At 30.4% G+C, this 25465-nt stretch overlaps 3 protein-coding genes across 7 annotated transcripts in view; 1 reads left to right on the top strand and 2 right to left on the bottom strand.

Annotated features, from left to right (window-relative positions):
- LOC105258612 (reticulon-1-A) overlaps nt 1–11052 on the bottom strand; it is a 29026-nt gene extending 17974 nt beyond the window's left edge. Inside the window, exon 1 of the mRNA XM_011269966.3 lies at nt 9427–11052. Within this exon, the coding sequence (XP_011268268.1) occupies nt 9427–10522 (1096 nt within the window). The 5' untranslated portion in view covers nt 10523–11052. The remainder of the gene's footprint in view (nt 1–9426) is intronic.
- Nucleotides 2693–20408, top strand: LOC105258613 (serine palmitoyltransferase 2). 4 transcript variants are annotated; one of them, XM_011269969.3, is made up of 11 exons: nt 2693–2858; nt 12229–12792; nt 15947–16123; nt 16434–16588; nt 16663–16808; nt 17331–17549; nt 17633–17796; nt 17885–18046; nt 18123–18385; nt 18537–18666; nt 18730–20408. In XM_011269969.3, exons 2-11 carry the CDS (start codon nt 12493–12495, stop codon nt 18835–18837), a joined length of 1824 nt encoding a protein of 607 aa, XP_011268271.1. In that variant the 5' UTR covers nt 2693–2858; nt 12229–12492; the 3' UTR covers nt 18838–20408. The 4 variants fall into 4 exon arrangements, with proteins under 4 accessions (XP_011268271.1, XP_011268270.1, XP_025262416.1 ...); XM_011269968.3 differs by having other exon boundaries at nt 2694–2858; nt 12226–12792; XM_025406631.1 differs by lacking the exon at nt 2693–2858 and having other exon boundaries at nt 12084–12786.
- Nucleotides 17439–23655, bottom strand: LOC105258614 (gem-associated protein 6). 2 transcript variants are annotated; one of them, XR_003122484.1, is made up of 2 exons: nt 23384–23555; nt 17439–17535 (listed from the first exon to the last, which is right to left on the bottom strand). XR_003122484.1 is itself a non-coding variant. In XM_011269970.3 (2 exons), the coding sequence occupies exons 1-2, from the start codon at nt 23539–23541 to the stop codon at nt 22688–22690; spliced, it is 498 nt and encodes a 165-aa protein (XP_011268272.1). In that variant the 5' UTR covers nt 23542–23655; the 3' UTR covers nt 22129–22687. The 2 variants fall into 2 exon arrangements, 1 of the variants encoding a protein (XP_011268272.1); XM_011269970.3 differs by lacking the exon at nt 17439–17535 and adding an exon at nt 22129–23027 and having other exon boundaries at nt 23384–23655.
- Nucleotides 23656–25465: the final 1810 nt, after the last annotated feature.

Here is a 25465-nt window from a genome sequence, read left to right as displayed (position 1 = left end):
TCGAGTATTGATAAAATAGAACTTACAATTAGAATAATTTTTTTAATGTGTGCATAAACAGAAAACTTTCAATTACGATAATATAATTGTTATTTTTCTTATATAATAAATATAAAATACTTTTAATTTCACAACTATGTGTATGTTACACTATAATAATATAGAAAATTGATATTATATCCGTATAATATTTTCAAATGTAAAAAGAATTTAATTATATATATATATATATATATATATATATATATATATTGCTGTACATTATATCGCAAGTATTAAAAAAACTATTACTTTGAAATTCTATTATTACAATTATAAGTATACAATTATAAGAATAATACTAAAATATTTATTGTATTAATATTAAAATATAAAAATATTAAAAATAAACAGTTATAAGTTTAAAAAAAAATATTAAAATATTGTGACTTTGTTGTTATTAAAATACTAAAAATAAGAAAAATCAAATTAAATGCGAGTAGAAACAGTATTTGCAAAAAATAGTATTTGCAAAAATATCAAGTTTGTTGAAAATATAAAGCGTGGTTCAATCAATCCCACATTCTCAAATTATTTTTTGCATATAAAATTATCTCTTTCGTTGTTATATCATTCGTTATGTCGTATATTTTGTATGTAAAAAATGCTGAATACTACGGTATATTATAACAATTTTTTTCAATAATTGTGAAATTACAATGTTTTAATTATTATTATTCTAAAATCAATTTCAGATGCATCATCGGATGCGACGCAATGCAGAACTAATGTTATACGTAGGTTACAAGCATGTACGCGATACCGCAGAATACAGTGAAACAACTGCACCGATCAATACCTACGTTCTAACGACTCACCCATTTCGGATGTTCCAATATTTTCAATTTCGATTGACAGAGATAAAATTGTTCAAATAAAATAATCATTCGACTTCGATCGTTCTTAAAAAGCCTTCTTGTTTTCTCCCACAGCTGTATTTGAATTATAATGTTACAAATGAATAAATCTCATAAACATTTCTTTATATTGTATGTTAAAATATATATATTTTTTCGCATGCCATCGTGCATATTCGAATGCAAATTAATGAAATGATTCTCTTTCTTTTGGAAAATTAAATTATACGATCCGTTTTCGCTTTTTCTAAAAACATAAAATAAATTAAATTTTCTCTTTTTGGAAAAATTCATAAAATACGCATTTATTAATGATATAATAAAAAAGAGAAATTGAAAGATAAGTTTTATTAATTTATACTATTGAATAAATAGTTAAAATAAAAAAAAACTAATTTATTTCAATATATAATATAAAGGAAACATTCACAAAATAATCCCTCTAACGTAAAATTTAATATATAATAGCTACACTAAATAGAAATTTTCACACAAAAATGCGCAATTAATCGCATTACATGCATGAACGTAATCTTATGTACTCATGTTCTATAAACATTATTATTATTATATAATATATTTATTATTCTAAAAATGTCAAATATTTTTTATTTAGAAATTAATTATCGAAGCATAAACATTAACTAACATGTAATTATTATAACAATCATTAAATAATCCCTCATTTCATCGCATTAATAATTAAAATTTTTCATCTTTGTGACATCATACAATATACAAGATAATACTTCTCCAAATTTATTTGAAGCGATAATAATTTCTGTAGCAAAAATCTCTACTCATATTCTTGTTAATGTTTATCTACAGTTTATATTTGTCGAAAGCTATATGAATGTTATAAGTCAAGAAATAAATAATGATACATTGATCGCAAGTTTTACTAAGTTTAAAGTTGTCTATAAACGCGATATATTCCATGAGTTGATTTTATTATGAGCTCATAGCTTTTTTTATCATCTTTGACGTATGCGAAAAGAATTCGTAATTCGATGGTGCCCGATCTTGACTCACCATTAAAGCAATGTCGCAACGGAATCCAATTAATTGTTCTCGTTTCTTCATGAATTCCGTTTATTTCTATTTTTCATCCGCGTTATATAATGTGATAAAAATTTTCCTTTCTGAATTTTACAAACAAAAATGTATGTAAATAAATAGTTTGATTCATGTTATTATTATATTAATTAATAAAATAAAATTATATATTATATAGCCAATAAGAAATTGTAATCATCATATTTATCTAATATTTTGCACGGATTTTTTTATTTCAATAATTTAATTCGCATACATGGATACGCACGACGTGCGAATATGCGCACCCATGCATGCACGCACGCACGTATGTACCAAGTACGCATGTACGTACGAAGTACGCATGTACGAAGTACGCATGTACGCACGCATGCACGACTTATGCACAATTAAAGAGAAGAATTAGTTAAATTTGTCAAAAATTTTCCATAGATTTATATATAAATATGTTTTAAATAATTTGATAGTATAATGTAAAATGTTACAGATGAATCAGATGGAACAGATGTTTACAGATAAATCTTACAAAATATTAGAAAAATCACCATTAATTAAAATCAACTGAAAACAAATCGCAACCTACGTAATTGATGATGGTGAAGTACATTCTGGATGGATGATAATGAGGTGGTGATAACGATAATAATTCTCGAAGATAAAAAGAATATATGTCGTATCTTGGTTACGTATAGCCACAAATATGCTTCTCAAGTACAAGTGTAATGGAGTGGTCAGACTATAACCAGTCTGTACTCAACTACGATCCAACGCGGTGGTTATGTTGTCACGCATTATATTGTGACTTCGTGATTCTTCGTGTTATTTATAGAAAACGTTTTGACGCATCAATCGATTTGAAGATCAATTAATAATCAAAATTTAAGCAGGAAAGACGGAATTAAAGAGGTAAGAAATTCAAATGTGCCTGTGTTAGATACATCGTAATATGTAAATATATACAGAAAAATGAATTTTCAATCGCAAAACTTTAAGCAAATAATATATATGCATAAGCAAACAATAAAAATCTCAAAATTTTAAGCAAATAATATATATGCATAAGCAACAATGCGTTTAACGTAAAAAAATTCATTTTTTAGTGTTATTTCTTAATTTATGTAAGAAACCTTCTTATCAATCTAATATAGATTATTTTTATTTAAAATTTTATTAAATTTTCCTGTATTTCTAGATCATTTCTAGATACACTCACTACATAATTACTATAAAAGTTAAATAAGTCTTTTCTGAAGCACTAAACTACAATTCTATAAAAAGAATCTAAAGATTATTTATGCAAATAACTCATATTTATATCTCTTATCATTATCATTATCATATTATTACTTTTATTTTACTTAATTGAAATTTTTTTAATATTCTATTATTAATATTAATTCAATCAATAAAATGCTTAATAGAATGATTCTATAATTTGATCATAATAAAAAGTATATTAATTTTTAAGCAAAAGTGCTTTGAGATTTTCAAAAATACAAAATCTATTGTAAATTACAACGTGCAAATCTGTGCAGAGCACAAAAAATTAATTTTAATTTAATTCTAAATTTTCAATTCAAAAATAAAATATTATGCAAATGAATTTTCTAAAGAAATGTATATGTATATAAATATTAAGTTTTATAATTACAACTATTGGTGTTATCCGAGAGATGTCTCATTTATCAAAAATTTGTATATGTATTGCGAATTACCCGGAAATTCCAAGTAATTCTATGTAATGCGCTGTGTAACTAAGTAATACGAAATTATATGTAATCGAAACAATTAATCACTAATTAACTATAATTAACTATAATTTAACTTTTCTTTTAAATTTAGCAAATAAAAATAAATTATTTTGATTTTTGTAAACTTAAATTATTTATTCATTAATATAAAGCAAAATTACAGAACATAATAATATTAAATCATCATTATTATCAATAAACATTTTTTTTAATTTTGTTCTGTAATTAACATTTGTAAATAATACTTATTTCTAAAATTCTATTTGTAGTATAATTTTTAAAAAATTTTTAAAAAGTATAAAGTTTATATTGTAAACTGAAAGAATATTTTAAATTCAAAAATAATAAAATTAATTAAATATATTAAGAAAGTTATAGTCTTTTGTACTTATTTGCAACGATACGATGATACAAAGTTGCAACGATACGATGATACAAAGTTGCAAAATACGAACATATGCAACAAGTTTGTATCTATCTTTAGAGTATTTATCTTTACATGACAGTTTGTGTGCATGTTTACTAATGCTTAATTTTAGAAAAAAATACTAATTATTACTTAATAACTGTTTTAAAATTGTTGCTAATAAACTATGACTATAGTTACTGGAAGAAATGACACAAGCACACAAGCGAAAACACGTACATACACTGTGCTCTATTACCGAAACGTTAAGCATGTACACAGTTTAAAAGAATAAATTTCTGACTTTGACTTTCACAACTTATTTTATTAAATTAAAAAAAATTATCTTTTTGTAATCATTACCTATTTATATAAAATATTAAATAATTATAAATTTAAACTTTTAGAGAATTATTCACGCGTATCTAAAAGATATGTTACAACACATAATTCTTATTTTTTAAGACGTTTTAACCTTGTCTGGGTTATTAGTTTATTATACTTGCTGAACTTGTAAAAACTTATCAAAGCACAGTAATGCGGATAATGCGAAATATGACGTAATACGAAGTAATGCGTAAATAATTCCAGAAAAAAATATATTATAAATACATGTATTGCAACAGTGAGACACAGTGTTATCAAGGTGTTATTTAAATTAATTGGTGATATTTAAATAAAATTTTACTTAAGAATATAAAGCATCAAAAATTCATGCAAATTCCATAGATTCATTCTTTATAATCCATAAATACCCATATAATTTTGTGATGATTTATGCATTTTACGACAAACTTTAATAGTACGAAAATAAAGTTAAAAATTTTTTTAAATGATTTAATCATATCAGAGAGAGAGAGAGAGAGAGAGAGAGAGAGAGAGAGAGAGAGAGAGAGAGAAAGAAAGAAAGAAAACTATATCTAGGAGTATCTGCAATGAGATGCTGACCGATTTTGAAAAATTCCGTGTCTATTTATGCATTTTCTCTCTTAATTATTTATGAGTTTTTTCATTAAATTAACTTTGTATACACGTAAAGTTGGAATACAGAAAAATTTAAAAATTAATTGAGATATACTGCTCAAAATAAAAATAAATTACAAATTATTAATAAAACAATATTGAAATAAAAAAATTTAAGTTATTTTTTAACTTATTTTATTTGTTTTTATAAATACGCGATATTTCTCCCCATTTTAAGAATAGTTTACAAACTTTTTTTAGTGTAAAATCAAAATTTTATTATATACTTCACACATTCACACTTATGTTTAAAAAATAATTATAGAAATATCTCTCCTATAATTTTACAAAATATTTTGATATTATATTCCGGAACAATTTCTGTATGTCTTTTTATAATTCGATCTACCGCTCTCTAAAAAAAAATATGAAGGATACATATCCATATGATATGAATCATGTACAAAAATATTCATTTATCAAGTCAGTATAGATATAGATCTTTCCAAGAAATATAAATTTGTATAAGTATTTGTATGCGAAATACTACTACATACATAACATTCGATGATGAATACTATGATTTATGAAATGTACGTTAGTGAAGAAACCAGATATAGCTAATAAAATTTTATTGCCCATAAAACTTAAAATCTCATAAAGATATGAAAACATGTAAATACGATATGTCTTTTTTAATTTCTTTTATTTCACTTAATTTAAAAATTATTTTTACAGAATTTTGAGAAAATTTGTTGTAAGCAATTTTTAAATTTTATGTATATCTTGACATTTTATACTTCTATAATTAAAATTCTTGTAATTAATCTTTAAACTTTTTTAAAAATAAAAAATATTTGATTAAAAAATATTTAATATTATATGCATAATCATCGATCTTTTTTTTTCCTGAATATCTTATCTTTTACTTAGAAAAAAATAAGAATCTTTACTGAGAAAAAGAATCAATTATAATTGCCATCGTAAAAAAAATTATAGTTAAGAGATTTCTATTTTTAAAATATTGAGAGATTACTATTATAATATTGATAATAATACCTTTATGCATAGTAATAATAATCTTAAATATAATTATTGCTAAAAATAACAATAATTCATGATCATTACAATTTTTTCTCAGTGTACTATCGACGATTCATTTTCTATCATTTATTCGAAAAATATAAATACCTTGATATTGCATAGAAAAAAATTGATTTTATAGATTGACTTTTATTTCAAAAATATTCTAAAATATGTAGACACCCTATACTTAAATAATACATTTTGTAAAACTCTTTCAAATATTATAGATTAAAATAAAGTAAAATAAAAAAATAATATACCATATAACAAATATTAAAAATATATATGCTGTTTTCTTAAATTTATTAAAATATTCTTTAAAATGACTAAAATTCAAAAATGTCCTTTTTCAATAACCGTTTGTCTTATTTTTTATATAGAAATCACATGTAAGAAATGATATCCGTAAATGTTTTCGTAGAAAACATCAGAATAACATGTCATTATAAATAAACGATGAAGTGTACATTATACACGGGAAAAACACCCTTATATTTATAAAATGATGCGTTTCCAGCGTATTTTTCATAGGACACGCAATGCATGAAGAACCGAAAGGTGTTTCCCACAGATCGATATAACGCACGACGGAAGGTGATTTTAACCTATGATGTCATACAGAAGCCATACGGAACGATACAATCATCGGTTAACAAGACACTATTGTGCAATGAAATTGCGACCTCGTAAATTAAAATTTCTATTATACTGTTCGTATAGAAAATTTTGTCGAGAGACAAAGAAAAACGTTTTAATCTCTAAAGGATTAATCTACTATTATCATATGGATACAAATTGCAAATATTGAAAAAAAATATATAAACAAGTAATACTGAAATTTTTCCGATTCATAATATACATGATGCTCGTAACTGTTATCATCAGTTTGCGATTACGTATTATTAATCGTTCTTCTTAACTAGTTGTACTCGAAGTTATTGCCTTTAAGAGCAATTTTCTGCGCGTTTCCCGCGGAATGCATTATTCCTTAGTCGTTAAGTAGAGCGTGGCATTATGTAGGGAAAAAATATATACGCAGGTTACAGCTATTTTTAAGAATCGTGCATGGCACGAAAGATAGGTGAACAAGTATCACGTCAATGGCATACTGTAACCAAGCGGAAGCGCTTCCAAGCATGGTCGAGTTTGTGCATCGCCTCTAAATTAATTAGCATTTCTTGTCAGGACTCTTTCGTTTCTAACGAATATTAAACGGTATATGGCAATCGATTATGCAAAAGTATATTTAGATATTTGTGTTGTAATATTAATTCTCTCGAAATTTATTATATATTATTTTTCAGATTGTCATCCAACGCCAGAAATATTTTTTCAATAACATTTGAAATCGTGAAACTCAAAGTATTTTTTAGAATCGAATAATTAAAAAAAAACTTAACGTATAAGGATTTATTAAAATCAGATAAGATAACATAATATTCCAAATAAGTAATGGATATATTTACATACTTAATATTTAAGTATAATTGCTGGCTGATAATACGTTGTTTTATGTACACATTTATCTCTTTTTTATTTTAGACTGTCAAATTATCTTATTTTATTCAGTATTTCCAAAACTAATTTTCATTAGTAGCAATTTTTATTTCCATTCTAGCATATAAATAATAATAATAATAATAAATGATAATAATTTTATCTTATTATTTGCAACAAATGCTGTAATAAGATCAAAAAGATTATCTGCAGATTGACTGATGGGGAGAACAAAGAGAACAAAATTGTTTTTCTTCCAAATCTTTAAAAATCTTAATTTGAATTGCGAAAAATATATGAGTTGTGAAAAATATTTATTCATTAAACATAAAGAATATTCTGCAAACAAAAATTACAAAGAGATAATTAGTGAAGAGAATTGCATCATTTGCGAATTTATTACGCATCAAACAGAAAATAGAATAATATAATTCCAGAAATAATTAAAAAAAAATTATATTATTTTATCTCCTTGCTATTCCTTTTATATCTATAAATATGAGAGACAATATATGCCCATATTTTATAATACTTTTAATAAAATTTGTAAATATTATGATAGAGAAAAATAATTTTTAAATATGTATATTTATGTATTCTAATAAATGTGCACATTTATTACGAAGATGACGATTATTACGAAGATGACGATTATTATGAAAATTTATAACAAAAATTAAGAAACACACGTGCAAACATGCGATTTAAATATATTTTATATATATATATATATATATATATATATATATATATTTGTATAGAATATAAATATATAAGACTAATTATATTAAATGGAAGGAATTATACGTTGCAAAATAGGAAATATATATTTCTCTGTAGTAGATACAATCAACTGCACGAATGGAAATAAGAAATATATTAAATAGAATATATTATAAAATAAAATATACATACGTTACAGATAATTCGTGAATGTTTCAATTATTTTACTTCTTAATTTTTATCGTAAAATTCTAGTACAAGACCTCTAAATTTAATTTGGGAAAGTGACGAAACAATGTAAATAAAATGAACTGATTTTCAGCCAGCGATTATCTCATTGTCAGTCTTATATCCACAAGCTAAGAAAACTAGCGTCTACGAGCCACAGAGGATGGTAATGCCTAAAAATTCTTTTTAATTGTACACGAAATTTAAACGAAATTACGGCATATGCATATATTTTACTTGGTGCATTTAACCAAGATATAGATTCTCATTTTTGAGAAATTCTATAAAACCCTCTTTACCTCCCTGAAGAGACGTAGACGAGAAAAATATCGGGGCGAAATCGCTGAATCGGGAATCAAATCCGAGTCTTTCGCTTGCCGGGTGACTGCTCTTACCATTGAGCTATTCAGCCCCACACGTTTTAGTTTAATTCACACGTAGCTGAAAAGATCGCGTTTCATTTTCCATAGTTATAAACAAATAGACGAAAGTGATATCGGTGTGGGGCTGAATAGCTTAATGGTAAGAGCAAGGCAAGCGAAAGACTCGGGTTCGATTCCCGATTCAGCGACTTCGCCCCGATTCTCGTCTACGTCTCTTCAGGGTTTTATAGGATTCTCCAAAATGAGAATCTATATCTTGGTTAAATGCACCAAGTAAAATATATACCTCTAAATTTAATTTGGGAAAGTGACGAAACAATGTAAATAAAACGAACTGATGTTCAGTCAGCGATTATCTCATTGTCAGTCTTATATCCACAAGCTCGCGAGAAGTTATCCTTGAAATAGAATACAAAGAAAGATTTTATCGCACTCACCTAATCCCATGTCTCTGAATATCTCCTTCGGTGCTATTTCGATCTCCTGCTTCTCTTTGCCAACCGGACGAGGATAGACGTAATCGGTTTCCTTAGGTTTCGGCACTTCGCGCCGTTTAACACTCTCGTGCTCCGAATTGTTGCTTCGCTGCGGTGGCTGCGGCGGTGACGGCTTGGCAGCCTCCGCGATCAGGAAGTCGTTCGACATCTCGTACTTGTCCTGGCGCGCGTTATCCTCCAAGAGATCCGCCTCCTTAGGCAAGGGCGGTAGCGGCTTCGTCGGCGGTTCGGGCTCCTTTCCCCCTTGTTCCCGCTTTACATCCATCTTCTCCACTACGTTCCACGAATCGTCGTCCATAATATTCCTGGTTTTATCCTCCTTCGGTGGCGCGTCGTCATCCCCGAGAAAGTCCACCACCGGTGATTTCTCCGCCATTGGCAGCACCGACGATTTTACGTCTCGATGCACTAGATCCTCGTCGGCTTGATCGGTACCGCTCGCAATGACTTTATCCTGATCGGTCCCCAGATTCGCGATATCTTCGCGTTCCTCGAGGGGTTGGACCTTGCTATCGCCTTTCGTCGCTGACGGAACGTCGCTGTCAGCTGTTGCCGTCGAGATTGGTAACAACGGTACCTGGAGGTCTAGTTTCTCGTTCTCGACCTCGTCGCCGTCGTCGTCGCGAAATTGATGCGCGGGTGCGTAGGTCCGTTCGGTCTCGACGAACGCCATGCTAGCCAGTTTGGGATCGACCGGGTCCAGCGGCCGCTGGAACGGATCCGACGACTGCGCCATGGCCTCGCACTTGTCAAAGTCCGCGGAAGGCGGCGGCGTCGCGGGCACGGGCTTTGTTTCGACGTCGACGAGCGCGCTCGGTAGCACGGAGTCCGATGCCTGGAAGGAGTCGCCGATGTGCAGCAGATCATCGACACGTGGCGCGTCAATCAGTCGCAACGGCTGCTGCTGATACTGCTCCGAACGGGAACCGTCATCCGGGGAACCGTCGTGGCCGAGATGCTCGAAGTCGTCGACGGAATCGTGGTCCCTCTTGAGCGGCTCGTCGTTGGGTGGGTACTGGATCCGTTCCGGGTCCATCCTCGGCTCCAGAACGATGGCGATTCGATCCGCGTTTGGCAACCGACGATGACTCACCGAGCGAATGAGTTGGCTGATTAAAGCTTTACAATCCCCCGGCACACAACGTTGCTTGTGCGCGGAATGTTGCGCGACGCCTCCCTACGCACTCATAAAAGCCAGGTACGAGGAGCGGCTGCTACTCCCACCTGCTGCCGCTGTCGTTGCTCGCCTTCGCGGCACTTCAGTGGGGCACATCCGACGTCCTTGCTGTCCTGACCGCTCACCACCGCGCCGCGTCGCGTCCCTCGCTTCCTATGGCCTCCTTTCGTCGACTCGCGAGAGATGAGGATGACTCCGAACTCGGATACGGGCGACTTCTCGCGCGCGTCGTCGCCCGGTTAACGAGCGCCAAGGACGAGACGACTCGACGGAGAGAAAATTCACCCGCGTCACACTCGGGTGTTGGCTTCGAAGCGCGAACCAGTAAGGCTGAGTAAAGCCGAGTTTATAGTATTCGGCAGAATCGCGATCGCGACGACGGGTGAAATCAGCGAAGCGCACTCCCCATCGCGAAGGGTCTGTCGCCCTCTCCCGTCGCACCGACCGACACGGACCAATCGCGTAGTCGCTATCGCCCCCACTCGTCCGAGATACCGAAGTAAGCTACGACCGTCACCGACCGTGTTACCGGTCGTGTCAGCCGGCCGGCCGGCCGGTCAGCTGATCGGTGCAATATCAATGGCTTATGTTTCCGCCTCGCGATTTTCGATTTTTCAAGCAGAAAATGGAATTCAAATCCATCGAAATGAGAGCCTAATTAAGTCGAGGAAACTTCGATTTATAACCTTGATCATTTTATAGGCGAATTTTACACAAGTAGATTTAGTTCGTTTTTTTTAACCGCACTTTCTACGCTCTGTTAATTTCCTTTTTCCTTCCACGTCTATTTTACTTTAAGCGAGGAACACGCGCGTAAAAGGTCCGCCTCAAACGAGTGCGTTAAAACTGTATTCTTTCAACACTGCGCTTTTCGTACTTGCAATTTTATTTCAAGTACGAAAAGTATGTGTAATGTGGCGCACAGAGGGTGCAACTGACAGGAACAGAGTGTAGATTTTTGAGTTTTTTATCATTAAGTTTTTATCATATTTTAAATATTTTACCTATTATCCTTATATGACGTTATACGAGAGATTATATAGTGAAACTCTTCATGCATCTCTTTGTACACTTTCTACATATCTCGTATGTAACTTTGTCCTTCTTTTTCCCCTCCAATACGTACGTGAATATTTCTTTACCATCGTATTTTTTTACCGACTGATTTTGACTGATTGGTCAATTTAGAATCGACCTTTACTCAAGAAAAATATCGAAAAAACTACCTTAAATGCAAAATGGCCCAAAGAAATATAATATAATAACATATAACCTCAAAGCAAAACTATAAAAAACTTGATTTGAAATTAGCTAAAGATTAATTCTATTCTATCATTTATCCAACTGCTTGAAATTCAGTTTACAAATCTCTCTTTCTCGTCAAACTTTTATTCTTTTCGTTTCTTCACATTTCAAGATTTTCAACAGAGACGAAATAGAGAGAATAGAATTAACGTACACACATATATTATCATAAGTAGAAGAGAAACGCAAAAGTATAGTAAGTAGCGCAATTTAGTAGGATTAAACGTGACCTGTTTTCACCAAAGACTTTGCCGTAGCAGGAGCGGGAGAGGCGAGAAGAAAGAGAAGGAGTGAGACGGAAACTGGACGTGGTGCGGCGCAACGCGCACGAGATCTCCGCGTATAAAAGGCTCGTCGCATCGTCGCAGGGCGTCGCAAAACGACGCAAGGCGACGCGGCAACGGCATAGGAAAAATCTTTTATCGGTGGTGCGGCGCGCGCAGGCGCCGATCGACGCCACGATACATTCGTATTGTTCGTGATTACTACGACCGGACGTGGAACGGTGGTGTGAGTAGCGAGCGATGAGTGGTGGCGACGAGTACCGCGACGCATCGCGACGTCCGCCGCCCGTCTCGTTGTCCGGTGGCTCTCGCCTCGAGTCGAGCGTGGGATCATCGTCGTCCTCGGTGGATTCGGCTAACGTCAGAGCGCGGATCAAGTTGGGATCGGCGATGGCGACGACGACGACCACGAGGTTGCGCGCCGCCAACACGTGCGAGAAGGAGACGTCGTCGTCGCTGCGAAACGGTTTAACGTTTCGCGGCGCCGAGGAGGCCGGCAGGATCAACGGTTACACCTCGACGAGTAACGGCCACGTACACGTAAGTAACCGGCGCTCCGGAAAGCCGCCCCTCGTATTGGCTATCCGATTTGACCTCGTCTCACCTGATCCGATCTATATATCGGATGTATGTAATCTTGTTTCTCTTCTCGTACGATTCTCAGCGTCCAGTCGCATCGCATCGTCCCTTCCTCGGGCATTCGCGAGTCACATGGTAATACCGTTATTATTATCAATAATTTTTGTAATACACGTAATGATATAAATCTCTCATATAAAATAGAATTTTTACGAAGATGATGTATATAAAATGTTATAAAAACGTCACGCCGTGTACCTTTCCGAAATTATGTACAGTAAGTATACCGAAAATTGAATTTGATCAGTGAATTAGCAAAAAACTTGTCAAATTAATTTAATCATTATTTCTATCAATTAAAATAATCTATTATCCGTGTCATATATTTTTTTTATTCAGAAAGGAGTTCAAGATCTTCGTTTGCAAAAAAGATTTATCTAGTAAATTTACGTTCAAAGCAATAATTATAATGATTATAATGATTAATGATTAAGCAATAATTATAATGATTAAATGAATGATAATTCTAATGATTAAATGAATGCCAATTATAATGAATTAAATAATAGTGACTTGTAAGTTTTTCATATGTTGAAATTTGCAATTTTTTTCAGAGTTTTTCAGAACATGTTTTAAAAACATACAGTATTATTTTTAAAAACATACTGTATTATTTTTTATAATTTTTTATAATATATATTTTTATAATATATATTATAATATATAATATATATATAATATATATATAATATATATTTTATAATATATTTATTCCAAGAAACTAAAGATTAATTAAACAGCGTTTAAATATAAAACTTCAATTAAATACAATATTTCAACAAATATCAAATTTAAACAATAATAAATTGAAATGTACGAGTAACATTTTACGTGTTACTTTTAAGATTACGACAAAAATTCATGGAAAAATTATCGTATTAAAAAAAATAAAAATTTTATTTTTTTTAGAGAGACATTATATTTTATCTTGAGTAAAGGATGAACAAAACTAGATAAAATAGTAGTAATGTAATAGTAATAAAAATATTAGTAATATAAGATATAAAATAATAGTATAAAGATAATGTAAAATAAAAACTTGTATAGGATGAATTTCAGTTATATTTTTTTATTCTATTTTTAATTTTACACTCTACCATTATCTTTTGTTTACTAACAGGACACATGTACTATCATTGGAACAACAATTCTCATAAATTTGAAATATTTAATTTCTTGATATTATCCGATTTAATATATCAATTACTTTCTTTCTGGAAATATAGATATTAAAAAAATATAATTATATATGGAGGGAAAATTTTTAATTTATTTTAATTTATAGCAACATGTATATAAACTGAGTATATGAGTTTTTATTAATAAAATTTACAACTAACTAAAGAAAATAACACAATATATATAATCAATGTATTCGCGCGGAGCTATACAGGATATTTATAGTATCGATTTGCTGCAAAGTAGTAATCGAAGCATTGTTTCTCTTTTCGTTAAAAAAATTTTATTAAATAATGTAAATGGCACACTTACCGCCTCTTTAGATGGTAATACTCTTTAAGATACGACCTCGAGATTACATGTCCTTATGTGCGAACTCTGAAGCACATAAATACTTAGGTCACGCGGAAATCGCTATCAATTCTATAATCAACATCAACAGAGATTACGATATGACGGCTCTTAAATTTAATGTCTTATACTTCGCGTTCCAATAACTGATAAAATAAGATAGCGTATACATAGTATATTGCTATGTTATCAATTCAGACGTGAAAATATCATGAACATTTTTTTCTTTTTTAGAAATTGTTCGAATAAATTTTGCAGAATTTACAAATATATAATTTATTTTCACACTCTTGATAGATGTCATTGCGATCAAAGCGATAAGTAATGATAAACATGATATGAGTGAGGGAAGAAATAAACATTTCTAAGACATTGCATGTAGAAAAACTGGTTATCGTTTGAGCACCATTTAAAGCATGTGTTACGATCCTTCGTGGTCGAACAGTCGAGTAAATCTGACAATTTTCAGTAATCAGCACAAAATGTGAAACTATGTTATGCCACCGCAGCATGATTCTTTATATTTTTTCGAAAATTGACCACAGTAAAAAGAATGCTAAATTATTTTGTCTATTTTTCAAGCAATCTAAAATATAATCTATATATAAAATGCTCCAAAGAGAGAGAAATTCATATTTTCTTTTTAAATATTGATTTTCTAAAGATTGACTTTTAAAAGATTATTTTTCATTAACAAAAATAAGATTTCATAAATCATTTAGCTAATTCAACTAAATCAGCTAATTTTTCATATTGTATAATTAAATGATAAAATTTTATCAAAATATAGAATGTGCTTAGTTTATTAGCTTCTTTATCTATTGTATTAATTATTTAAAGATTTTATAAGTGTTTCGAGGAATTTTAATTAAAGATTAATAATTTCCAACTAGATTAAAAAATTTATAGACAAGAGGACATGCAATAATTGTATTTATTTATTTAATCCCTCATATCTCTTTTTCTATTTTTGTAAAATCAAATGTCGAAAATTTTGTCGTTTCTCTTTTATAAATTTTGCAGTTTTAAGAGACTCGAATTGTTTTGCAGAGATTAAAGGTTAACACTTTTTTAATAATACATCGCAAGGTTAATTGTCTGAGTAAAAGTATGCGTTCCAAATAACAATGAAATACGATCGCAACCTTATACTGCGAACCGTGTTTTAATCGTATTGCAGCGACATAACTCTCTTTGATAAAGCAAAGATTAACATATCATAATCCCGAGTATTGAATCTTATTGTTGACATTTAATATTCTTTTACTTATTTTCTTCGAAACTTATCATGAAGTATATATATATATATATCCGTGTATTTCATATTTCCTTATAACATTTAGTATTTTTCATATTTCCTCCTGACGCAAAGATATGCAAAGAATAATAAAATTTTAAAGTATTTTTTTGATGGGTAATTTTTATTATTATATCGTATCGCTTTTAATGTTTTAAACTTTTAATATACATGTATATATATTTTCCTCGGCTATATAAATATTGAATGTACGAATTTTTATTACAGTTCTGCTCTACTCCTAAAAAAATGAAATTAGAAAAATCACCATCAAAAGAGTCTTTCGAAAAAGTCCCATTCATTACAGCAGCACTTACATATCTCGGTTTCTATATTCTCATGTTCCTGGGATTTATCAATCAATTATTCTTTATTCCGAAGGTTGCTACTGAAAAAAATAGGCAGGTACAATGATAATTACTTATATTTTCTTATAATATAATTTATAAAGATAGTATATATAGAATGCAATAAATAAATATAAATTTATAATAAAAACATTTTTTTTAAATACCTACTTTCTTTGACATCAATATATTAAAATATTCTCTTATAAATATCATATAAATAAATGAAACTATTATGTATTATTAATAGGAATTTCATAATGATATGTAAATATATGTATATATTATTTCTACAAAATTTCTACAGAACGTTTATGATATATTATTTAATATTAACATACTATCCTATAATAAATGTATATTTTTAGGGATATGCGCCGCTTTATGACAATTTTGAGAAATTTTATCTTAGATACGTCTACAGAAGAGTCAAAGATTGTTGGGATAGACCGATATGTTCTGTGCCCGGTGCAATCGTAACATTAAAAGATCGAGTCACTAATGATTACGGATGGACGTTTCAGTAAGTTTCACTACGTACAAAAATGATATCATATATCAATAGAATTGAAATCTTGAATTTTTTAATTCTGACAGATTTACCGGAACTGAAACGCAATGTATAAACTTGGGCTCTTACAATTATTTAGGGTTTGCCGAGGCGAGTGGTAAATGTGCTGAGGAAAGCTTAGAAACGCTCAAGAAGTTTGGCTGTGCCACTGGCAGTACACGTGTTGAATTAGGTAAATAATTCGAGATTTTTTAATATATAACGTTTTTTTCTAGGTGAAAAGACGAATAAAATATTTGCAATGATCAAAAATATCGTTTGACTAAATAGTAATTAATCATATTATCATGAGAAAGCATAAAATAAAAATTGTTGTATTTAGAAGACAGTTTATTTCTTCTTTGTCTTCTTTGACATAAAAAATTAAATTGATATCCATGTAATAAGAGCATTCACTATTTTATTATTGTGTGTGACAAATACATAAAATGATAAAATAATAAGCGCTTATTAAATAAATATACATCGTTTATAATAAATTATAGTTAATGTTTAATTAGAAAGCGGGAACAATTTTGTATCGAATTATAATTATTAAAATTTGATCATTTATAAATGTATTATATTTTTTTATAATTTGATGACTGATTTATTAACAGAGCTCCATATTATATTTCTTAAAATGAAACAATTTTATGTATGTATGCATTTAAAAGAGAAATCGAGTAAAAGTATCATTTTTTATTGTTTTAAGGGACTATGCCAATACATGATGAATTAGAAAAATTAACTGCGAAATTTTTGGGAGTCGAAGATGCCATAGTATTTGGGATGGGATTCGCAACGAATTCTTTAAACCTACCCTCTTTAGTCAGCAAGGGTTGTCTAGTTCTTAGTGATGAAAAAAATCACGCTTCACTTATACTTGGGCTTCGGCTATCTGGTGCAATGATACAGATCTTCAAACATAACAGTAAACACAATAGTCACATTTACAATACTCATAACTATTTTTTATTATTCTTAGAAGTATAAAGAAATCATGGTTTATCACAGATGTGAAACACTTGGAAGAATGTTTGAAAAAGGCCATTGTTTTCGGACAACCGGTAACTAGCGAACCTTGGAAAAAGATAATTATCGTTGTCGAAGGCGTTTTCTCTATGGAAGGCTCAATTGTTCATCTGCCCGAAATATTAGAATTAAAAAAGAAATACAAAGTTCGTAAGAATAATGTCGACTATTTTAACTGCTATTCCTTTTTTTTAACCATGTTACGATTAATAAATCTTTCTCATTATCAAATAGGCCTATATTTACGTGGATGAAGCGCATAGTACAGGTGCTATAGGAAAGAATGGAAGAGGAGTTTGCGATTATTACGGTGTCGATCCACGCGAAATCGATATACTCATGGGAACGTTCACGAAAAGCTTTGCCTCGGCGGGTGGATATATAGCTGGGACGAAAGTAATATCTTTAATGATTTATATTCCATTATTAACGTTTGACCTTAGCGGTTTTTTAATCAAGTGTTTTGTTTCAGGCATTAATAAATCATGTAAGGATACATAGTCACGCGCATACGTACATGGCATCGATGTCTCCGCCCGTTACGCAACAAATTATTACGTCAATGCGAATCATTATGGGAGAAGATGGTACTGATGCCGGTGAAAGACGTATCAAACAATTAGCTAGGAATACAAGATATTTTAGACGCAGATTAAATCAAATCGGAGTTATAACTTATGGAAATGAGGATTCGCCCGTTGTGCCTATGCTAGTTTATTTATATTCTAAAATTGCGTAAGTAGATGAGAATGTTATTTTCAATATTTACTTCGTCACTTCTAAAATCTACATGACAGTATATTTAAAGATATAATAAAAAATAATACAATAATGCAATACAAATTTAATTAAAAAAAAATATATTTTTATGATATTCTCAACACAGTGCAGTGATCCGTACTCTAACGACGTATAACATTGCAACCGTCGGTGTTGGTTTCCCGGCAACATCATTAATGCAAGGCAGAATTAGATTTTGTCTCTCTGCTGCGCATACAAAGGAACAACTTGATTATGTAAGTGTAACATTACTAAGTCAAGAAGTTTGTTATTCTAATTTAAGCTATTGTATATTTCAGGTACTGTTACATATTGAAAAGATCGCGGATAAATTAGGATTAAGATATTCGAAAAAACCTCGTATTGCGACGAAAATAGAATATTATTCCGACAACGAAACGGAATGATCTACCTCATAAAGTAATAAATCGTTAAGCAATTTATTTCTGTGGAGATTAAACTGAAATAACCAAGAGCTTTAAAATGCCACAAAATAAATGTAGATATAATGCATTCGTTCATAATTCAATTAAATAAGAAGACTTATAATTATTACAAGAAATGCTCGTGCTTATAATGATGCGAATGTATATTAATATTTATAGTGGTTCATACACTTATAGCACAATGATAATTGATATGTGTTGGGCGAGCAAACAAACGATATCATCAAATGCCTATGTTAACAAAGTATATTGTACATATTGTTAACTTTATTATGTGCAAATTCTCACAATATTCACAGAAGTTATTCATAGAAAGTTGAAAAAATATTCAATTTTAACATAAGATCGCATTAAAATACAAAGGTTAACATAAATATCGGGAGTAGTAGGACTCGTACATTGAATTTCCTTTTTGGCCAACTCTGTATGCAAATATTGTATCTTACGTCACTGTAAAGTCACTTATTTACGTCGCTTAAGTTAACATTCGTTTATTCGTATTTCTCACTTATATTGTGTTATATGGAAAAGTCAATAGACAGGAACATGGACATAGTATACATAGACTCTGCATGTACTTTGTTTTGCCGTCTAATTGAGTGAAGCCAACATCTAGAAAATAAACAAAAATAGAGGAGCTCTTTCCTCTCTCTCTTTCTTTTTATTTTTTTGCAATTCATCTACATAGAGAGAGACAAAGAACAGAGGGATTAGATCATCTGTCTCTTTCTATATGTTGGCTACACTTTTCTAGCCATATGCGGAGTTTATGTTATATACTACGTCTATGAATCATCTACAAGTCTGAATATGTAATGAATAGGTCCATGCGCTTTGTGTATATTCTTATTACAATTAACCATGATTATACATATTTTTATATCGTTAAATAACTATTTAGAATGTGTTTGTTTTCAATTATTTAAAAAAAAAATGCTTTTGTACAAAAAGCATTTTCGCATATTATTACATTCCATGTAATTTAATATTCAGTTTCATAATTGCATCTTTACATTTGGATGGATATTTATAATTGATGTATAGCATCTCCGGTGAAGTCAAATTTCTTTGAATTGTTAATGTAAAATTGATCAATTGGAAGTATCTAAAACATTAATCTCTAAAAAACTGATTATTGTTATAAAATTCAATATTCGTTAAAATCGATAGATTTTTCAGTCTTATATTTAAGTAAATGTCACATATCAATACTATTCCTATTACTAAGTGAATGTCTAATGTTTGTCTCTAAAATAGCTTTTTAAAATTTTGGTACTTGACATTTTTTTTTATAACAATTTTTTATGTACAAACTTTAAATGAGAGATAATACGTAACATTGATGATAAACAATAGAACAATAAAAATATCTCAAATTACTTCATTGAGTCGCTTTCAATTCAGTGTTTGAAACTTCATTTTTATTACATTAAATATACTGCCACCATTATGATCTCTTAATATTTATGAAAAAACATAATGATGACTGATAAATCAAATGATATTAGAATATAACATGTGAGAATCTGCGTAAAAAATACAATCATTATATATGATTGTAAACTGAAAAAAATTTATAAAGAGAAGAGAAAGCAAAACACAATTTTTAAATCTTATAAATGTTCAATATAAAATTTGTCAAATTTATTATGTCTTATTGCATTTTAAACACAGATTCAAATGATTTGTGTGAAATTATGTGATCTGAAATAAGAATGAAAAAATACTTTAGTTTTAGTTGTAATTCACACTTCAAGTAAAATCAAAATTGTCAAATTACTTATTTGATTTACAATATCAAAAGATGCGATGTTTGAGAACAAGAAAAATTCGAACAAAGGTAATATTTGCTATAAAATATTTAGTTTTTGCTTGTTTCTTTTTCATCATCATATATAGCCTAATTACATTTTGCTATTTTACACAAATTCAAGATCATAAAATGTTCTAAATAATTTAAAATTAAAGCTTAAAAAAAATTAAATTAAATAATTATTCAATTATAGGAAAATACCAAGCGCTTATTATCATATCAAATGATATAAAAAATGAAATAAAAAAAACAAGTGTATATATTAATATTCCTAAACTTGAATAAAAAAATTTTAACATTTTATATTTAAATAAGCAAAATTACTTTAGGTCTTTTTTTTTATAATTAAAAATAAAACTGAATTTTGACATAGTATCATTAAATATATAAAACAAGCTATTTAAAAAATCTTGTTAGAGTGAAAAATCTTATATGTAACATTTAGTGCTTATGCTCATACACATATGTATATCAACATATATATTAGAAAAAAATTAATAGATTCGATTTTATTATTGTGAACTTATATTATCAACTAATTAGCTTCTGATAACTTGAAATATTACTATAAGCTTTTTAAAAACATTCCATCACTATTTGCAAATATAGAGTATAATATGCATATAAATCTAATATATCTTCATGATTTACACATGAAATTTTTCCACAATTTCGATATATATATTTATATAGCTAGTTTAAATTAAGAATTAAAAATAATTTTGAAATACAGTATAAAGTACAACTAACTGAAAATATGAAAATCCAATATACATAAAAGATTACACAAAAGATTGGAGACTTTAAATGTTGTAATTATTCTGAGAAGTGTTTCAGTTATGCTACTTTTACATTTCCAATTGAATAGTTTAACATTTTGTGTATAAAGTATATCCAATATTTGTTGCTGAATGAGGCTGTTTATTACTACAAATTATATTATGTTAATCACATTAATTTTAAATCTTGTATTACACATAATCTAATAAGAGATTCTTGACAATCCAATAAATTCCAACTACAACAAGACATAAACCAATGTGTCTACTAATTATACATTTAATATGAGATATTCTAATTTTATGTTGTCTATAAATGCTACGTTTAATCAAGTATTTTTAATCTGGTGTAATATAAAATTCTCATTCTTATAATTGATTTTACATTGAATAATTATGTATATTTATTCCTATAAATAGTTATATGATATGATGATAACATATTATAATTGTAATTTTATCACACATTTGTGAAATGATTCTTGTTTTTCCACAAAAAAGACAATTTATTTATTATAATCATCTGTTCTTGTGAGACAGTTTTTTGCAATCTTTACATTATTTTGCATTTATAAATATAAAAAATATATATGTATATACAAATCAATTGATATAAAAATTGTGAATTTACTTTAAAACATATTCTTAAAATCTATTAATATCATATTTTAATTAAAATATTGCTTTGCGAAGCATAAGATATGTAGGAAACCAAGAGAAATTTTTGTTTAATACCTTCCTCAGTGAAAAAGATTAGAAAATAAAAGTTATTAAATCACTGTGAGTTTTGCAACATTGCGATTTAACATATATATTCCTAATGATAGATAAGCTATTTTTGTAATTAGCAATACAAATGCTTCTGCAAAATATATTATTATATACAAACAACCTAAAACTATATACTGAAACTCCTTTACTCCATTTCAATACATATAAATGCACTATTAAATTTTAAATTTATATAGTACACAGGATATTCGTCACAGAAATTAACTGGAGGATATAGTTCTATTATTCATTTAGCTTCTTTAAAAATCAATTTGTGAAATGTACCACTTTTAGCTTACTTTAACTTACAAAATATTAGCATTCCAATATTCTGATAATTTGTTCTAAATTAATTTATACAGTATCACTAATAATTCTATAATAAAACTCTCTATAAGATTTGACAAAGGAATCTTTAACATAATTTTGTATTTTGTTAAGCGCAAGTTTATTCAATATTTACATGTGTTAAAATATTTTGTATTCTAGTGAGAACAATACTGTTAGCACATGTACAATTTTCAGGATAATATGGAGGTTCTATCGATACGCTATCCTCGATTAATAAAACGTCATTTTCCTCTTTAACTGGAAATCGATTATTCAATAATAATTGCATAACGATATTTTTTCTTTTAGTAATCATCGTCTGCGAAAGTTTTGCAGGCAGGAATAATTCTGGTATGAATCTTTCTGTTTTTGATATTACCTCGATATCTTTAATGGCATGGTTGAATATTATTTTTAAATGATATTGTGTATCTGTTTGTGGATGTAAAAGAACAATGCTGTAAAATAATATTATCTGTAATTAGTCAAAATTAATTATTTCAAACTTAATAAGGATAAGGAATGGTGAAATTATTATAGATTATGATCAAAGAACAAAAAACATACACGCACGTGCACCATACATAATAATAAACAAATATATATCTCTAATAATCTTATTAAGTTTGTTTTCATTATTAAGTTTTAATATTAAAAGTTAATAATAATTTATTATAGAATTATATTTGACTAAATATTAATATAATATAATATTCAATATAATAAATGCAATTTTTAAAAATATTAAAATAATATAATTAAAAATATTAATATAATATAATATTTAATATAATAAATGCAATTTTTTTCTAACCTTTCTGATACCGGATCAAGTGTATAAACAATACCATAGTAAACATTTTTATCTTTCGTCATTATCTTAACCTCCTTTCCGACGTAAGTCATGAATAAGAGTGGATCATTCGTATACACTTTATGCAAAGAATTTAAGTTATCTTCTTCCGAGCTCATATTGAAACAGTAAAAGATTTGAATAGTCTCGATAATATACGTCAGAATTTACACCACACTACGCATTACGTTATTTATTCACGTGTTAGCTAACTAAAGATGCCGGAAACCGGAAACCGGATAACAGCTGAAGAATAGGCTGCGTTTCGTTTTAAGGTGCAATTTCATTGACGCTAGAAACCAGCGGCAAATTAAAATCACTAGACTTTCTCTAGATATGGCGTCAATAAAATAAAGTTCAGTTTCAACTTTTTAGGTGCGGCCTCATTGACGCTAAAAAGTAGCGTCAACCATTGGTTGAACAAAGAGGTAAGTATACTTACCTCTTTGTTCAACCAATGGTTGACGCTACTTTTTAGCGTCAATGAGGCCGCACCTTTTCAGTGTGTAAAGCGGCCTTTTCATTGACGCTACTTTTTAGCGTCAATGAAATTGTACCTTAACAGTTGGCAGCCCTACGAGATAGGCTGTGCAGCACTGCGCGTATATAAAATAAATTTGAAATCGCTTCTAGTCTAACCATCTTCACGCGATCGACTTTATTTGAATTGCACGGCATCGCATCGAATTATGATGCGGCGCCGATTTGTTTGAACGTAATTCGGGACATCGCGATGCTGTATAAGCGTCGAATGAGCACGAATTGTCACGCAAATATGATAAATCACATCTACTCACCGTTCACCGGCTGTTCCACAGGCCGCTCCACTCGCTCGCCTCGGGACGTCCCATTCCGATCTTAATGCACACGATATCATCAACGCGAACGCGCGACACTTTATTCGGCACTCCCGATATTCGCTCGCATCCGATAATCATCATCAAGGGCGCAAATAACGCGACGCAACTTCGCTCCATCTTCGCCATCGCGCTATTACTGAACTGTGAAAAATAGCTGTCGCGCACTTTCACCGACATATTATGAAAGTCGCGCGATCATCCTTGGACACTTTCGACGCTCTTTCACTCGCGATATTCGTTTAAAAACGGTTAAAAGACGCGAAAAATGCGGACGTACGACGATCCGTGTAACTGCGTATGACTCCGATTCACGTATGACGCGTATGACGTAGCAGTCACGCGCCAACATGGCGGCCGAACCAGTGTGCAGAAACGAATGCGCACTGGTTCGGCCGCCATGTTGGCGCGTGACTGCTACGTCATACGCGTCATAGCTACGTCATACGCGTCATACGTGAATCGGAGTCATACGCAGTTACACGGATCGTCGTACGTCCGCATTTTTCGCATCTTTTAACCGTTTTTAAACGAATATCGCGAGTGAAAGAGCGTCGAAAGTGTCCAAGGATGATCGCGCGAGTTTCATAATATGTCGGTGGAAGTGCGCGACAGCTATTTTTCACAGTTCAGTGATAGCGCGATTGCGAAGATGGAACGAAGTCGCGTCGCGTTATTTGCGCCCTTGATGATGATTATCGGATGCGAGCGAATATCGGGAGTGCCGAATAAAGTGTCGCGCGTTCGCGTTGATGATATCGTGTGCATCAAGATCGGAATGGGACGTCTCGAGGCGAATGAGTGGAGCGGCCTGTGGAACAGCCGGTGAACGGTGAGTAGATGTGATTTATCATATTTGCGTGACAATTCGTGCTCATTCGACGCTTATACAGCATCGCGATGTCCCGAATTACGTTCGAACAAATCGGCGCCGCATCATAATTCGATGCGATGCCGTGCAATTCAAATAAAGTCGATCGCGTGAAGATGGTTAGGCTAGAAGCGATTTCAAATTTATTTTATATACGCGCAGTGCTGCACAGCCTATCTCGTAGGGCTGCCAACTGTTAAGGTGCAATTTCATTGATGCTAAAAAGTAGCGTCAATGAAAAGGCCGCTTTATGCGCAAAAAATCTATAATATACGTGACATAAACTATAGATTTTCTACGCATGAACGGAACGCA

The sequence above is a fragment of the Camponotus floridanus genome, unplaced genomic scaffold, assembly GCF_003227725.1.
Source record: "Camponotus floridanus strain SB8 unplaced genomic scaffold, Cflo_v7.5 scaffold15, whole genome shotgun sequence".
NCBI classification, from domain to species: domain Eukaryota; kingdom Metazoa; phylum Arthropoda; class Insecta; order Hymenoptera; family Formicidae; genus Camponotus; species Camponotus floridanus.
Note: the sequence above shows the minus strand (reverse complement) of the source record. Positions and strands in the feature narration are given on the sequence as shown.